The 12,500-nt window shown below is 37.4% G+C and overlaps 1 protein-coding gene across 1 annotated transcript in view; it reads left to right on the top strand.

Annotated features, from left to right (window-relative positions):
- The window catches only part of LOC133538349 (E3 ubiquitin-protein ligase SH3RF3-like), a 269,084-nt gene that overhangs the window by 241,483 nt on the left and 15,101 nt on the right, over nucleotides 1–12,500 (top strand). The window contains exon 8 of the mRNA XM_061879912.1: nucleotides 1,459–1,784. Coding sequence (XP_061735896.1) covers nucleotides 1,459–1,784 — 326 coding nt within the window. The remainder of the gene's footprint in view (nucleotides 1–1,458; nucleotides 1,785–12,500) is intronic.

Raw genomic sequence — 12,500 nt, 5'->3', positions numbered from 1 at the left:
TGACCAGCGGCTGTGTGCCATTTAGTCGATGACTAACGACTGTGTTCCCCCCTAGTGGTTGACCAGTGACTGTGTCCCCCCCTAGTGGTCGACCAGGGACTGTGTTCTCCCCTAGTGGTTGACCAGCGACAGTGCCCTCCCCCCTTAGTGGTTGACCAGCGACAGGCCCTCCCCCCTTAGTGGTTGACCAGCGACAGTGCCCTCCCCCCCTTAGTGGTTGACCAGCAACTGTGTTCCCCCTCTAGTGGTTGACCAGCGACTGTGTTGCCCTCTAGTGGTTGACCAGCAACTGTTTTCCCCCCTTAGTGGTAGACTAGCGACTGTGTGCCCCTCCTAGTGATTGACCAGCGACTGTGTACCCCCTTAGTAGTTGACCAGCAACTGTGTTTTTTCACTAGTGTTTGACCAGCGACTGTGTTCCCCCTCTAGTGGTCGACCAGCGACTGTGTGCCTTCTAGTGGTTGACCAGCGACCTTTCCCCCCCCCCCCCCTTAACGGTTGACCAGCGACTGTGTTGCCCTCTAGTGGTTGACCAGCGACTGTTTGCCCCCCCTAGTGGTAGACTGGCGACTGTGTGCCCCTCCCAGTGATTGACCCTTGACTGTGTATCCCCTTAGTAGTTGACCAGCAACTGTGTTCCCCCTGTAGTGGTCGACCAGCGACTGTGTGCCTTCTAGTGGTTGACCAGAGACTATATTTTCCCCCTAGTGGTTGACCAGTGACTGTCTGCCCCCCCTAGTGGTTGACCAGCGACTGTGTGCCATCTAGTCGATGACTAGCGACTGTGTTTCAAACCCCTTAGTAGTTGACCAGCAACTGTGTATTTTCCCTAGTGTTTGACCAGCGACTGTGTTCCCCCTCTAGTGGTCGACCAGCGACCTTGTGCCTTCTAGTGGTTGACCAGAGACTGTGTTTTTCCCCCTAGTGGTTGACCAGTGACTGTCTGCCCACCCTAGTGGTTGACCAGCGACTGTCTGCCCACCCTAGTGGTTGACCAGCGACTGTCTGCCCACCCTAGTGGTTGACCAGAGACTGTGTGCCGTCTAGTCGATGACTAGCGACTGTGTTTCAAACCCTAGTCGTTGACCAGCGACTGTGTTCCCCCCTAATGGTTGACCAGAGACTGTGTTCCCCCCTAATGGTTGACCAGAGACTGTGTCCCCCCCTAGTGGTCGACCAGCGACTGTGTGCCTTCTAGTGGTTGACCAGTGACTGTCTACCCCCCCCCTAGTGGTTGACCAGCGACTGTTTGCCATCTAGTCGATGACTAGCGACTGTGTTTCCAACCCTAGTCATTGACCAGCGACTGTGTTCCCCTCTAATGGTTGACCAGAGACTGTGTTTCCCCCTAGTGGTTGACCGGCGACTGTGTTTCCAACCCTAGTGGTTGACCGGCGACCATGTGCCCCCTTAGTGGTTGATCAGCGACATTTACACACATCTTTGTGTCTATTTCAGTCCACAGCCCCCCTGCTGGGAGCCCAGAGCGACCCCAAGTTTCCATATCCTCCCTGCGCTCTCAGAGCTCCTCCCCCTCACGCTGCTCGGGCCAATCAGGTCGGCCCCTCTCCATGACGTCCCCAGGTCCCAGTTTGGGCCCCTCGCCGCTGTCGTCCCCCGCCTCTCGGCCCCACCCACCACTATCGTCTCCTCTGTCCTGCCTCACGCCACCCAACGTGTCCGCGGCGCTCCTCAACGGGGAGGCGGGCAGCCCCCTTCACCCGCCCTCGCCGGGACCCTCCCACACGCCCTCACCGCCCGCCCTCGCCCCCAAGACTGAAAAGGTGAGTCAATTAGATGGTCGTGCATGGACAAAATTTTGGGACACCTTCCTAATATTATATTAAATATCCTCCAATAATATTATGTTATATATACAAAATAGTAGTATATTGTATCATAAAATAATGTTATGTTATATTAAGAGATAATATATATTTTATATATGCTTTATTTATTTATTTTGGACATCAAAGTGGTGTTTACCTGCACCACACCTGCCTTCTCTGCACTCTGGGGTTCACAACTGTTCTAAATACTGTTCACAACAGTAAATACACAACTTGAGGAAGTGACAAAACAAAGGACATTTTGTAACGTTTAGGGTTAGATCGGTTTTAGGGTTAGAACACATCTAGAACGTTATTAAAGTTACATCGGTTGTGGGGTTAGAACATTCTAGTACGTTTAAGAGTTAGAACAGTTATAGGGTAAGAACACTCTCGAACGTTTTTAGAGTTATATCGGTTTTATGGTTAGAATATTCTAGAATGTTTTAGGGTTGGATCCCTTTTAGGGTTAGGACATTCTAGAACGTTTTATTGGATCGGTTTTAGGGTTAGAAAAACTAGATCGTTTTTAGAGTTAGATCGGTTTTTGGGTTAGAACACCCTATAACATGTTTGGATATAGTTCGGTTTTAGGATTAAAACATACTAAACGTCTAGTACGTTTTAAGAGTAAGAACAGTTTTAGGGTTAGAACACTCAAACATTTTTAGAGTTATATAGGTTTTATGGTTAGAATATTCTAGAATGTTTTAGGGTTGGATCCCTTTTAGGGTTAGGACATTCTAGAACGTTTTATTGGATCGGTTTTAGGGTTAGAAAAACTAGATCGTTTTTAAAATTAGATCGGTTTTAGGGTTAGAACACCCTATAACATGTTTGGATATAGTTCGGTTTTAGAATTAAAACATACTAAACGTTTAGTACGTTTTAAGAGTAAGAACAGTTTTAGGGTTAGAACACTCTCGAACGTTTTTAGAGTTATATCGGTTTTATGGTTAGAATATTCTAGAACGTTTTAGGGTTAGATCCCTTTTAGGGTTAGAACATTCTAGAAACGTGTTATTGGATCGGTTTTAGGGTTAGAAAAACAATCGTTTTTAAAATTAGATCGGTTTCAGGGTTAGAACACCCTATAACATGTTTGGATATAGTTCGGTTTTAGGATTAAAACATACTAAACGTCTAGTAAGTTTTAAGAGTAAGAACAGTTTTAGGGTTAGAACATCCTCGAACATTTTTAGAGTTATATAGGTTTTATAGTTAGAATATTCTAGACGTTTTAGGGTTAGATCCCTTTTAGGGTTAGACCATTCTAGCACGTTTTATTGGATAGGTTTTAGGGTTAGAAAAACTAGATCGTTTTTAAAATTAGATCGGTTTTAGGGTTAGAACACCCTATAACATGTTTGGATATAGTTCGGTTTTAGGATTAAAACATACTAAACGTCTAGTACGTTTTAAGAGTAAGAACAGTTTTAGGGTTAGAACACTCTCGAACGTTTTTAGAGTTATATAGGTTTTATGGTTAGAATATTCTAGAATGTTTTAGGGTTGGATCCCTTTTAGGGTTAGAACATTCTAGAAACGTGTTATTGGATCGGTTTTAGGGTTAGAAAAACAATCGTTTTTAAAATTAGATCGGTTTTAGGGTTAGAACACCCTATAACATGTTTGGATATAGTTCGGTTTTAGGATTAAAACATACTAAACGTCTAGTACGTTTTAAGAGTAAGAACAGTTTTAGGGTTAGAACACTCTCGAACATTTTTAGAGTTATATCGGTTTTATGGTTAGAATATTCTTGAACGTTTTAGGGTTGGATCCCTTTTAGGGTTAGGACATTCTAGAACGTTTTATTGGATCGGTTTTAGGGTTAGAAAAACTAGATCGTTTTTAGAGTTAGATCGGTTTTTGGGTTAGAACACCCTATAACATGTTTGGATATAGTTCGGTTTTAGGATTAAAACATACTAAACGTCTAGTACGTTTTAAGAGTAAGAACAGTTTTAGGGTTAGAACACTCAAACATTTTTAGAGTTATATAGGTTTTATGGTTAGAATATTCTAGAATGTTTTAGGGTTGGATCCCTTTTAGGGTTAGGACATTCTAGAACGTTTTATTGGATCGGTTTTAGGGTTAGAAAAACTAGATCGTTTTTAAAATTAGATCGGTTTTAGGGTTAGAACACCCTATAACATGTTTGGATATAGTTCGGTTTTAGAATTAAAACATACTAAACGTTTAGTACGTTTTAAGAGTAAGAACAGTTTTAGGGTTAGAACACTCTCGAACGTTTTTAGAGTTATATCGGTTTTATGGTTAGAATATTCTAGAACGTTTTAGGGTTAGATCCCTTTTAGGGTTAGAACATTCTAGAAACGTGTTATTGGATCGGTTTTAGGGTTAGAAAAACAATCGTTTTTAAAATTAGATCGGTTTCAGGGTTAGAACACCCTATAATATGTTTGGATATAGTTCGGTTTTAGGATTAAAACATACTAAACGTCTAGTAAGTTTTAAGAGTAAGAACAGTTTTAGGGTTAGAACATCCTCGAACATTTTTAGAGTTATATAGGTTTTATAGTTAGAATATTCTAGACGTTTTAGGGTTAGATCCCTTTTAGGGTTAGACCATTCTAGCACGTTTTATTGGATAGGTTTTAGGGTTAGAAAAACTAGATCGTTTTTAAAATTAGATCGGTTTTAGGGTTAGAACACCCTATAACATGTTTGGATATAGTTCGGTTTTAGGATTAAAACATACTAAACGTCTAGTACGTTTTAAGAGTAAGAACAGTTTTAGGGTTAGAACACTCTCGAACGTTTTTAGAGTTATATAGGTTTTATGGTTAGAATATTCTAGAATGTTTTAGGGTTGGATCCCTTTTAGGGTTAGAACATTCTAGAAACGTGTTATTGGATCGGTTTTAGGGTTAGAAAAACAATCGTTTTTAAAATTAGATCGGTTTTAGGCTTAGAACACCCTATAACATGTTTGGATATAGTTCGGTTTTAGGATTAAAACATACTAAACGTCTAGTACGTTTTAAGAGTAAGAACAGTTTTAGGGTTAGAACACTCTCGAACATTTTTAGAGTTATATCGGTTTTATGGTTAGAATATTCTAGAACGTTTTAGGGTTGGATCCCTTTTAGGGTTAGGACATTCTAGAATGTTTTATTGGATCGGTTTCAGGGTTAGAAAAACTAGATCGTTTTTAAATATAGATCTGTTTTAGGGTTAGAACACCCTATAACATGTTTGGATATAGTTCGGTTTTAGGATTAAAACATACTAAACGTCTAGTACGTTTTAAGAGTAAGTACAGTTTTAGGGTTAGAACACTCTCGAACGTTTTTAGAGTTATATCGGTTTTATGGTTAGAATATTCTAGAACGTTTTAGGGTTAGATCCCTTTTAGGGTTAGAACAATCTAGAACGTTTTATTGGATAGGTTTTAGGGTTAGAAAAACAATCGTTTTTAAAATTAGATCGGTTTTAGGGTTAGAACACCCTATAACATGTTTGGATATAGTTCGGTTTTAGGATTAAAACATACTAAACGTCTAGTACGTTTTAAGAGTAAGAACAGTTTTAGGGTTACAACACTCTCGAACATTTTTAGAGTTGTATAGGTTTTATGGTTAGAATATTCTAGAATGTTTTAGGGTCGGATCCCTTTTAGGGTTAGGACATTCTAGAATGTTTTATTGGATCGGTTTTAGGGTTAGAAAAACTAGGTAGTTTTTAAAATTAGATCGGTTTTAGGGTTAGAACACCCTATAACATGTTTGGATATAGTTCGGTTTTAGGATTAAAACATACTAAACGTCTAGTAAGTTTTAAGAGTAAGAACAGTTTTAGGGTTAGAACATTCTCAAACATTTTTAGAGTTATATCGGGTTTATGGTTAGAATATTCTAGAACGTTTTAGGGTTGGATCCCTTTTAGGGTTAGGACATTCTAGAATGTTTTATTGGATCGGTTTCAGGGTTAGAAAAACTAGATCGTTTTTAAATATAGATCTGTTTTAGGGTTAGAACACCCTATAACATGTATGGATATAGTTCGGTTTTAGGATTAAAACATACTAAACGTCTAGTACGTTTTAAGAGTAAGAACAGTTTTAGGGTTAGAACACTCAAACATTTTTAGAGTTGTATCGGTTTTATGGTTGGAATATTCTAGAACGTTTTAGGGTTGGATCCCTTTTAGGGTTAGAACATTCTAGAAACGTTTTATTGGATCGGTTTTAGGGTTAGAAAAACTAGGTCGTTTTTAGAGTTAGATCGGTTTTAGGAAATAGTTCGGTTTTAGGATTAAAACATACTAAACGTCTAGTAAGTTTTAAGAGTAAGAACAGTTTTAGGGTTAGAACACTCTCGAACATTTTTAGAGTTATATAGGTTTTATAGTTAGAATATTCTAGACGTTTTAGGGTTGGATCCCTTTTAGGGTCAGGACATTGTAGAACGTTTTATTGGATCGGTTTTAGGGTTAGAAAACTAGATCGTTTTTAAAATTAGATCGGTTTTAGGGTTAGAACACCCTATAACATGTTTGGATATAGTTCGGTTTTAGGATTAAAACATACTAAACGTCTAGTACGTTTTAAGAGTAAGAACAGTTTTAGGGTTAGAACACTCTCGAACGTTTTTAGAGTTATATAGGTTTTATGGTTAGAATATTCTAGAACGTTTTAGGGTTGGATCCCTTTTAGGGTTAGAACATTTTAGGACGTTTTATTGGATCGGTTTTAGGGGTTAGAAAAACTGGATCGTTTTTAGAGTTAGATCGGTTTTAGGGTTAGCAAACCCTATACATGTTAAGATATAGTTCGGTTTTAGGATTACAACATACTAAAACTTCTTAGGGTTTGATCAGTTTTAGGGTTAAGACATTCTAGAATGTTTTTAAGGGTTGGATTGGTTTAGGGTTAGAGAATTCTAGATTCAAATTGGTTTTAGGTTCAGAACATTCTAGAACGCTTTAGGGTTAGAACAATTTTAGGGTTAGACCATTCAGAAAATGTTTACAGTTAGATCAGTTGTAGGGTTAGAACACTTGAAATGTTTAGTGATGGATCGGTTTTAGGGTTAGAACACTCTAGACGTTTTTATAGTTAGATCAGTTGTAGGGTTAGAACACTCCAGTGCGTTTTTAGTAATAGATTGGTTTTAGGGTTAAAACACTCTGGACGGTTTTAGAGATAGGTCGGTTTTCGGGTTAGTACATTTTAGAACATAGTAGGGTTTATTCGGTTTTAGGGTTAGAACATCTAGGATGTTGTTAGGGTTAGGTCGTTTTTTTAGGGTTGGAATATTCTTTAATCTTTTTAGAGTTAGATCAGTTTTAGGGTTTATACACTCTCGAACGTTTTTAGAGCTTAATAGGGTTCGATCGGTTTTAAGGTTAGAACACTGTCGACGGTTTTAGAGATGTGTTGGTTTTATGGTTACAACATTCTAGTACGTTTTAGGGTTAGAACAGTTGTAGGGTTAGAACACTAGAAGGTTTTGGAGATATGTCAGTTTGAGGGTTACAACATTCTAGGACGTTTTAACGTTACGATGGTTTGGGGTTAGAACAATCCAGTACATTTTTAGAGCTAGTTCGGTTTTTAAATTGAGATCGGTTTTAAGGTTAGGACACCCTGGACGGTTTTGGAAATATGTCGAGTTACAACATTCTAGTACATTTTAGGGTTAGTACGGGTTTGGTCTAGGACAAAATAGAACGTTTTTAGAGATGGATTGGTTTTAGGGTTAGAACATTCTAAAATGTTATAGAGTGAGAACATTCTAAAATGTTATAGAGTGAGAACATTCTAGTACTTTTTTAGGGGTTAAATCGGTTTAGTGTTAAAACATTCTAGATTTAAATCGGTTTTACGGTTAGAACATTCTAGAATTTTATAGGGCCTGACAATTCTAGAACGTTTTTAGGGGTTAAATCGGTTTAGTGTTAAAACATTCTAGGTTTAGTACGGTTTTAGGGTTACAACATTTTAAAACGTTTGTAAGGGTTGGATTGGTTTAGGGTTAGAGCATTCTAGATTTAAATTGGTTTTAGGTTTAGAACATTCTAGAACGCTTTAGGGTTGGACGGTTTTAGGGTTAGACCATTCTAGAAAATGTTTACAGTTAGATCAGTTGTAGGGTTAGGACACTCTAGAACTTTTTTATTGATGGATCGGTTTAGGGTTAGAACACTCTCGACGTTTTTATAGTTAGATCAGTTGTAGTGTTAGAACATTCTAAAACGTTTCTAATGGTTGGATTGGTTTAGGGTTAGAGCATTCTAGATTTAAATTGGTTTTAGGTTTTGAACATTCTAGAACGCTTTAGGGTTAGACGGTTTTAGGGTTAGACCATTCCAGAAAATGTTTACAGTTAGCTCAGTTGTAGGGTTAGAACACTCTAGAACGTTTTTAGTAATAGATTGGTTTTAGGGTTAAAACACTCAAGACTGTTTTAGAGATAGGTCGGTTTTCGGGTTAGTACATTTTAGAACATAGTAGGGTTTAATCGGTTTTAGGGATAGATAGTTTTTTTAGGATCAGAACATTCTAGAACCTTTTTAGAATGAGATCAGTTTTAGGGTTAATACACTCTCGAACGTTTTTAGAGCTTAATAGGGTTCGATCCGTTTTAAGGTTAGAACACTCTAGACGGTTTTGGAGATACGTCACTTTTAGGGTTACAACATTCTAGGACAGATTAAGGTTAAGATGGTTTTGGGGTTAGAAAAATCTAGGACATTTTTAGTGTTATTTCAGTTTTTAGGTTATGATCGGTTTTAAGGTTAGGACACTGGACGGTTTCGGAGATATGTCGGTTTTAGGGTTACAACATTCTAGAACGTTTTAGGGTTAGTACGGGTTTGGTTTAGAGCAAAATAGACATTTTTAGAGATGTATCGATTTTCGGGTTAGAACATCCTAGAATATTATAGGGTTAGACCATTCTAGAACTTTCTAGGGGTTAAATCGGTTTAATGTTAAAACATTCTAGATTTAGATCAGTTTTAGGGTTAGAACATCTAGGATTTTATAGGGCTAGAACATTCTAATGCGTTTTTAGGGGTTAAATCAGTTTAATGTTAAAACAATCTAGTTTTAGATTGGTTTTAGGGTTAGAACATTCTAGAACGTTTTATAGGTAGATCAGTTTTAGGGATAGACCATTCTAGCACAGTTTAAGAGTTAGATTGGTTTTAGGGTTAGGACCTTCTAGAACGCTTTAGGGGTAGATCGGTTTTCGAGTTAGACCATCCTAGAATGTTATAGGGTTAGAACATTCTAGAACTTTCTAGGGGTTAAATCGGTTTAATGTTAAAACATTCTAGATTTAGATCAGTTTTAGGGTTAGAACCTCTAGAATTTTATAGGGCTAGAACATTCTAATGCGTTTTTAGGGGTTAAATCAGTTTACTGTTAAAACATTCTAGATTTAGATTGGTTTTAGGGTTAGAACATTCTAGAACGTTTTATAGGTAGATCAGTTTTAGGGATAGACCATTCTACAACAGTTTTAGAGTTAGCTCGGTTTTAGGGTTAGAACGTTTTAGGGTTGGATCGGTTTTAGGGTTGAAACATTCTGAAACGTTCTAGGGTTGGCTCGGTTTTAGGGTTTGAACATTCTGGAATTTTTTAGGGTTATAACGGTTTTAGGGTTAAAACATTCCAGGACGTTTTTAGAGTTAAATCAGTTTTAGGGTTAGAACACCCTACAACCTTTTTAGAGTTAGATCGATTTTAGGGTTAAAACATTCTAGTATGTTTTAGGATTAGTTCGGTTTTAGGGGGTAGAACATTCCAGGATGTTTTTAGAGTTAGTTCAGTATTAGGGTTAGAACACTTTAGAACCTTTTGAGAGTTAAATCGGTTTAGTGTTGAAACATTCTAGTTTTAGATCAGTTTTAGGGTTAGAACAGCTAGAATTTTATAGGGCTAGAACATTCTAATGCGTTTTTAGGGGTTAAATCAGTTTACTGTTAAAACATTCTAGATTTAGATTGGTTTTAGGGTTAGAACATTCTAGAACGTTTTATAGGTAGATCAGTTTTAGGGATAGACCATTCTACAACAGTTTTAGAGTTAGCTCGGTTTTAGGGTTAGAACGTTTTAGGGTTGGATCGGTTTTAGGGTTGAAACATTCTGAAACGTTCTAGGGTTGGCTCGGTTTTAGGGTTTGAACATTCTGGAATTTTTTAGGGTTATAACGGTTTTAGGGTTAAAACATTCCAGGACGTTTTTAGAGTTAAATCAGTTTTAGGGTTAGAACACCCTACAACCTTTTTAGAGTTAGATCGATTTTAGGGTTAAAACATTCTAGTATGTTTTAGGATTAGTTCGGTTTTAGGGGGTAGAACATTCCAGGATGTTTTTAGAGTTAGTTCAGTATTAGGGTTAGAACACTTTAGAACCTTTTGAGAGTTAAATCGGTTTAGTGTTGAAACATTCTAGTTTTAGATCAGTTTTAGGGTTAGAACAGCTAGAATTTTATAGGGCTAGAACATTCTAGAACGTTTTGAGGGGTTGAATCAGTTTAGTGTTAAAACATTCTAGATTTTGATCGGTTTTAGGGTTATAACATTCTAGAATGTTTTATAGGTGGATCAGTTTTAGGGTTAGACCATTCTGGAACAGTTTTAGAGTTAGGTTGGTTTTAGGGGTTAAGACCTTCTAGAACGCTTTAGAAGTAAATCGGTTTTCGGGTTAGACCATTCTTGGACAGTTTTAGCGTTAGATCGGTTGTAGGGTTAGAACGTTTTAGGGTTAGATCGGTTTTAGGGTTGAAACATTCTGGTTGGATCAGTTTTAGGGTTAGTACATCTGGAATGATTTGGGGTAATAACTGTTTTAGGGTTAAAACATTCCAGGACGTTTTTAGAGTTAGATTAGTTTTAGGGTTAGAACACCCTACAACCTTTTTAGAGTTAGATCGGTTTTAGGGTTAAAACATTCTTGTATGTTTTAGGATTAGCTCGGTTTTAGGGGGTAGAACATTCCAGGATGTTTTTAGAGTTAGTTCAGTTTTAGGGTTAGAACACTTTAGAACCTTTTGAGAGTTAAATCGGTTTAGTGTTGAAACATTCTAGGTGTAGATCAGTTTTAGGGTTAGAACACCTAGGTTTTTATAGGGCTAGATCATTCTAGAACGTTTTGAGGGGTTGAATCAGTTTAGTGTTAAAACATTCTAGATTTTGATCGGTTTTAGGGTTATAACATTCTAGAATGTTTTATAGGTAGATCAGTTTTAGGGTTAGACCATTCTAGAACAGTTTTAGAGTTAGATCGGTTTTAGGGTTAAGACCTTCTAGAACGCTTTAGAAGTAAATCGGTTTTTGAGTTAGACCATTCTTGGACAGTTTTAGCATTAGATCGGTTGTAGGGTTAGAACGTTTTAGGGTTAGACCTGTTTTAGGGTTGAAACATTCTGAAATGTTTTAGGGTTGGATCGGTTTTAGGGTTAGGACATTCTGGAATGTTTTAGGGTTATAACGGTTTTAGGGTTAAGACCTTCTAGAATGCTTTAGAAGTAAATCGGTTTTCGAGTTAGACCATTCTTGGACAGTTTTAGCATTAGATCGGTTGTAGGGTTAAAACGTTTTAGGGTTAGGTCGGTTTTAGGGTTGAAACATTCTGAAATGTTTTAGGGTTGTATCAGTTTTAGGGTTAGTACATGTGGAATGATTTAGGGTAATAACTGTTTTAGGATTAAAACATTCCAGGACGTTTTTAGAGTTAGATCAGTTTTAGGGTTAAAACATTCTAGTATGTTTTAGGATTAGCTCGGTTTTAGGGGGTAGAACATTCCAGGACATTTTTAGAGTTAGTTCAGTTATAGGGTTAGAACACTTTAGAACCTTTTGAGAGTGAAATCGGTTTTAGGGTTACAACATTTTAGAATTAGATCAGTTTTAGGGTTAGAACACCTAGAATTTTATAGGGCTAGGACATTCTAGTACGTTTTGAGGGGTTAAATTAGTTTAGTGTTAAAACGTTCTAGATGTTGATCGGTTTTAGAGTTAGACCATTCTAGAACAGTTTTAGAGACGGATCGGTTTTAGGGTTAGAACCTTCTAGGACGCTTTAGGGGTAGATCGGTTTTCGGGTTAGACCATTCTTGGACAGTTTTAGAGTTAGATCGATTTTAGGGTTAGAACGTTTTAGGGTTAGATCGGTTTTAGGGTTGAAACATTCTGAAACGTTTAAGGGTTTGATCGGTTTTAGGGTTGAAATATTCTCAAACGTTTTAGGGTTAGATCGGTTTTAGGGTTAGAACATCCTGGAATGTTTTAGGGTAATAACTGTTTTAGGGTTAAAACATTCCAGGACATTTTTAGCGTTAAATCAGTTTTAGGGTTAGAACACCCTACAACCTTTTTAGAGTTAGATCGGTTTTAGGGTTAAAACATTCTAGTATGTTTTAGGATTAGCTCGGTTTTAGGGTGTAGAACATTCCAGGACGTTTTTAGAGTTAGTTCAGTTTTAGGGTTGGAACACTTTAGAACCTTTTGAGAGTGAAATCGGTTTTAGGGTTACAACATTTTAGAATTAGATCAGTTTTAGGGTTAGAACATCTAGAATTTTATAGTGTTAGAACATTCTAGAAAGTTTTGAGGGGTTAAATTAGTTTAGTGTTAAAAAATTCTAGATGTTGATCGGTTTTAGAGTTAGACCATTCTAGAACAGTTTTAGAAAT

The sequence above is a fragment of the Nerophis ophidion genome, linkage group LG19, assembly GCF_033978795.1.
Source record: "Nerophis ophidion isolate RoL-2023_Sa linkage group LG19, RoL_Noph_v1.0, whole genome shotgun sequence".
Classification (NCBI taxonomy): domain Eukaryota; kingdom Metazoa; phylum Chordata; class Actinopteri; order Syngnathiformes; family Syngnathidae; genus Nerophis; species Nerophis ophidion.
Note: the sequence above shows the minus strand (reverse complement) of the source record. Positions and strands in the feature narration are given on the sequence as shown.